This window comes from Cucumis melo, chromosome 10 (genome assembly GCF_025177605.1).
Source record: "Cucumis melo cultivar AY chromosome 10, USDA_Cmelo_AY_1.0, whole genome shotgun sequence".
Lineage (NCBI taxonomy): Eukaryota > Viridiplantae > Streptophyta > Magnoliopsida > Cucurbitales > Cucurbitaceae > Cucumis > Cucumis melo.
The window spans coordinates 6263436-6268254 of NC_066866.1; the positions used below are offsets into that span (position 1 = coordinate 6263436).

At 29.2% G+C, this 4819-nt stretch overlaps 1 protein-coding gene across 1 annotated transcript; it reads left to right on the forward strand.

Moving 5' to 3' along the window:
• Positions 1 to 358: 358 nt before the first annotated feature.
• On the forward strand, positions 359 to 1821 carry LOC103500195 (protein SOSEKI 5-like). Its single transcript, XM_008463419.3, has 3 exons — positions 359 to 738; positions 836 to 905; positions 1013 to 1821. Exons 1-3 carry the CDS (start codon positions 504 to 506, stop codon positions 1545 to 1547), a joined length of 840 nt encoding a protein of 279 aa, XP_008461641.2. The 5' UTR covers positions 359 to 503; the 3' UTR covers positions 1548 to 1821.
• Positions 1822 to 4819: the final 2998 nt, after the last annotated feature.

Below are 4819 nucleotides of genomic sequence, written 5' to 3' on the forward strand. Positions count from 1 at the left end.
ATTTTTAGTGTCATCTTCTTCACCCACCAAACAAATCTCCCTATCACTTTCACTTCACACTCTTTTTTTTTTTAAAAAAAAAAACATTCTTGAGTTGAGTCTGCATTCATGAAACTATATAAGATAAATACCGTGTTGATTAATGAAAAAAGATTAAGAAACTTTAATAATAAAAAAAAAGGTTAGGAAACTTATTTATATAAAATTAAAATTGAAAAAAAAAGAAGCATAAATTTAAATAAATTGAGCTATTAGAAAATTAGTCGATATAGGATGATCGCTTGATGATTAAACTATGTTCAACATAAACATTTATATTTGTATTTGGTGGAAATAAAGAAAACTTAAATTTAAATAAATCATATCTTCATTATCCTATTTAGGTTTATAGTCAATAATATACATTTATAGGCACAAAGTTAGTAATATTTATAACCCTTAAAGCTTTACAATCATTCATTACCTCTTCTTCTTCTTCTTCTTCTTCTTCTTGCTTCATTTTCATGGCGATCAATATGGAAGAAAGAAGACAGTTATTAACATCAAGTGAATGGCCAACCAGAGGAACCATTCTTTATCATCATCTTCAACAATCCGAAACCAAAACCATGACAGAATTGAAAACAGAGACTTCCGAAATTATCCCTGTAATCTACTACCTCACTCGACATGGCCAACTCCAGCATCCTCATTTGCTTGAAGTTCCTCTTTCTTCTTCCAACGGACTCTTCCTCAAAGGTAAAACTCAACCTTTTCTTCACTTCATCAAACGATTTCTTTAAATTTTCAAAAAAAAAAAAAAAAAAAAAAAAATCCACTCTGATTTTCTTCTTAGATGTGATCAAACGACTGGATATCCTCCGAGGAGAAGGCTTTTCCAGATTGTATTCATGGTCTTCGAAGCGGTAATTGTGCCTTTCAGATTCTGTGTTCATTTCCTGAAATTTTTCTTAAAATCGAATTAAATTCATAAACTACAATTGATAGAGGAGTTAGTTACTTACAATTTCAGGCAGTACAAGAATGGATATGTATGGCAAGACCTATCGGACGACGATTCGATACATCCATCTCAAGGCCGGGAGTACATTCTCAAAGGATCGGAAGTGCAATTGCTAGAGGCATCTTCGAGTTTTCGATCTTGTGAAACGTCATCGTCATTTTCGGAGTCGAAATTTTCTTCAGAGACGAACAATTCGAGCACGGATTCGAAGGTTGCGGTCGCGGGGAATAGAAGCAATCAGTCGTGGAATTCGGTGGAAGATATTTGCCGGAACGTAGTGTACAAGGCGAGAATCTCCGGCGAAGGCGGGACGAACGCGGCGACGCAGACCGGTGAGAGGCGACGGAGATGGACGGACAGCGTAGCGGCGGAAGAATGCGGGGGAGAGGGAGTTTCAAATTCTGGAGTGGGAAGAAGGGAGAGGATGAAGTCTGTGGATTGTGATGGAGCGGCGGATTTGAGGGATCGGACGGGTGGGAAGAGTAAGAGGTGGAAAGCAGCAACGGTTGTGATGCAGTTGATGAAGTGTAACATCCAAAATTAAATGTTAGATATGTGTCGTCCATTGGATAAATAAGAAAACTTTATCTTAAGATTAAGAGGACCTTGTCACTAACCACTCTTCCATACATGTCACTAGGAACAACATATGTGTCCTTAATGTATTTTCCAATCAAGATACTAATGGTATCACAGTCGGTTTGAACCATATGAACCAAAGAATCTATTGTTTGCGTCCTAAATCTCCCCAAAAATAATCATTATCTTGTCCACCTTCTTAGTAAAAATGTACTTAATGATTTAGTGCCAATGTTTTAAGTTATCCCATCTTGGAAAACCAAAGGCCAAATATCATTCCCAACCTAACCTTTTTCCACCTATATATGAGTTGATGTCTCTTGATATGTTATTCCTACACACGATTCACAATCAAAATTTAGCTCTGGAAGAAATCTTGATCTTATTAAATGCTTCCACGTTTTTTAAAATATATATCAATTCAAAGAAGGAAGCATCTTTTAAAACTAGCCATTCTTAAGCAATCACTTCTTAAAAGAATATTTCCTTTCTCATTTAAGTTCCACAATATTCTCATTTAAGTTTCACATATCTCATGATTCTCGTTATCAAGCTGATGTTGAAGACTTGGATAGGATACGATATATGTAGGATAGCATAAACAAAAAATAGAATGAATTGAGTCTTGGTTCCAACTCAACTATGTTAAGCACTCCTTAGACAAAGTAGGAATTTTTTTAGTAAAAAAAAAGGAGAGAGAGAGAGAGAGAGAGAGAGTTAATCTTGCTTAATTGTATTTTTAATTAATAGGAGAGGAAATAAATCAAATTATCCAAAATTTATTAGGTTTGAGGTTTTAAAGCCCAAGTCAAAGTAGCATTAAAAGGTCCAAAGCCCAACTAACTCACACAAAATTATCCAAAAGATCAGTTTTGTTAGTAAAATTTCAAAAACATATGGATGATAAAGTATATAAAATCTAAACAATAAATATCTAACCTAAGAATTAAAAATAATAATAAGAAGTTAACTATAGCATACCCATACATATATAAATTAAACATCACCAGTATTACTATTATAGTAAATTTGAGAATAAATCCAAATAAAAAATATGAAAATATTAAATTCATATGAAAAATTAAAAATTAAAAATATAGACCAAAGAGATAAATGAGAAAGACTTTTTTAATTTCTCTCACTCGTCTCCCCTGAGAAAGGGAATTAAACAAAATTGATTTTCTTAGGTAATCAAAATTTAAACATAAAAAGATTGCAATCCATCGATTTTTGTAATTAAATTTCAAAGATACTATGAATATCTAATATTTTTCCTAAATATATATGCGAATAAATAGTAATAAATCCATATTTAAATATGAAGATAACAATCGTTTCTTTTATTTTAAGATTTGATGGATATCTAAATGAAAAAATATATCAAATTTAATCTCAATATATATATTATTATATATGGGGGATCACAAGAGAACTCTTAATTTAAAGACAAGTAAATAAACACATAAACATAAAAAATATAATAATGAAAATGAGAAAGACAAGTAAATAGTTGATTTCAATAATTATTAGATTGCCCCATGATGGAATAGAATGACTCAACGGATAAACATATAAGATGTATCTACTCATACTTTTACTTTTGGCAAAGAAATAAACGCTCCCGCAACATGTGTTTGGGTGAAAATGTATGTTTTTCCATGGAAGTATTTAGGTGAAAAGATGTGTTTTTTTCTTAGGTTTGAACAAATTTTAATAACAAACAAGTAAGAGAAAGGTATAATAATTAACCTAAATTTTAAAGTGAAAGACAAAATGAAAATGTAAAGATTCTTCATCTTTCTCTTCTCTTAAAGTAGTCTAAGATCGACTATTTGAATGACTAAACAACAAAGACCTGCTAAGGTACTTAACCTCTACTACAATAATTAAGATTTGTTTGGGATAGATAATCTATCAAAATGTTGATCAAGTATCATGTGGATGACATAGACTCTTTTAAAAAGAAAGAATTGTTGGTTTCTTTTGGTTATTTCTCTTTCTTATTGTGAAAACTCTGTTTGTTGGTATTAACACTAAGAAGTTATATGTAAAGGGCAAAGCCATCATCTTAGGACTAAATTTCACATCTTAAATGCACCCTTGAGTAGGATAAACCCCTTCCTACAAAAGCAATTTTATTGAAAGAGTAGGCTTCAAAAACAAATGTAGCTTTGGATAATTATACCATCTTAACTACTTTTATTATTATTGCATAGTTTCAAGTTATAAAGTTTATTAAAGAGTATTACATAATTTATCTTTATATTATTATCATTATTTTTAAGCATGCATTATTTTTTTAATAATCTTTTTTTTTTAAATTTTGACATTGTTGTCTTTTCAATTTAAGTAAAATTTTCTTCATCCCAATTTTATCATATAAACAAACACACATCATATAATTCATACCATCACAAATTAAAAATGTTATTAATATATCGTCACATAACTACAGATAACCATTAAAATTAAGTAAATATCACTAAAAAAATTATATAGATAGATTTAACTCTTCAATGATCGACCATTTAAAAAAGAGATATGTATACTATAAAATTGAACTTTCAATTATTTCAAATTAAAAGGAAATATATCAAACATATCGTCATATGTTAAGAGAACTTTATTCTAAAATAAAATCCATTTAAAATTTTCTTTATATATATATATAATGTGTTTTAAATAAACGAAATAGTAATGATGTGAATTAGAGTATGATTGAAGTAGTCATAGCCTTATAGATACATATATTACGTCTCTCCTACTAAATTGTAGGTTCAAATTTATACACATTAAAACAAATAAAATTATTTTATTTTAAATTTATTTTATAAAACATTATATTACAAGAAATACTAATAATGTCACGGGACGGTTCAACAACGATATTAAACATTAATCATTATTTTTAATTTATAAATGTTAATTTCTTTTATAAATACTTACAAACGTAAAGCAATATAAGATATTTAACTTAGTCTGAGGAGTAAAAATAAGAAAATTTTGATCATATTAATATTTTTGAAATATAAAAATCTTGATATATCAATGTCAACATCTTGATTTTTAATTTGCAAAATAAAATTTTTTTAATTTTGTTTTTTTTAGGCACTCATTCCAAATATGTCCTACTATATAAAATTCATATTCTATTGGGATGATTATGTCAACACAAATTTCCTGCACTATAGTTTATAAGATTTATCCCAACAAAAAGATTAGAAGAACATATGGAAA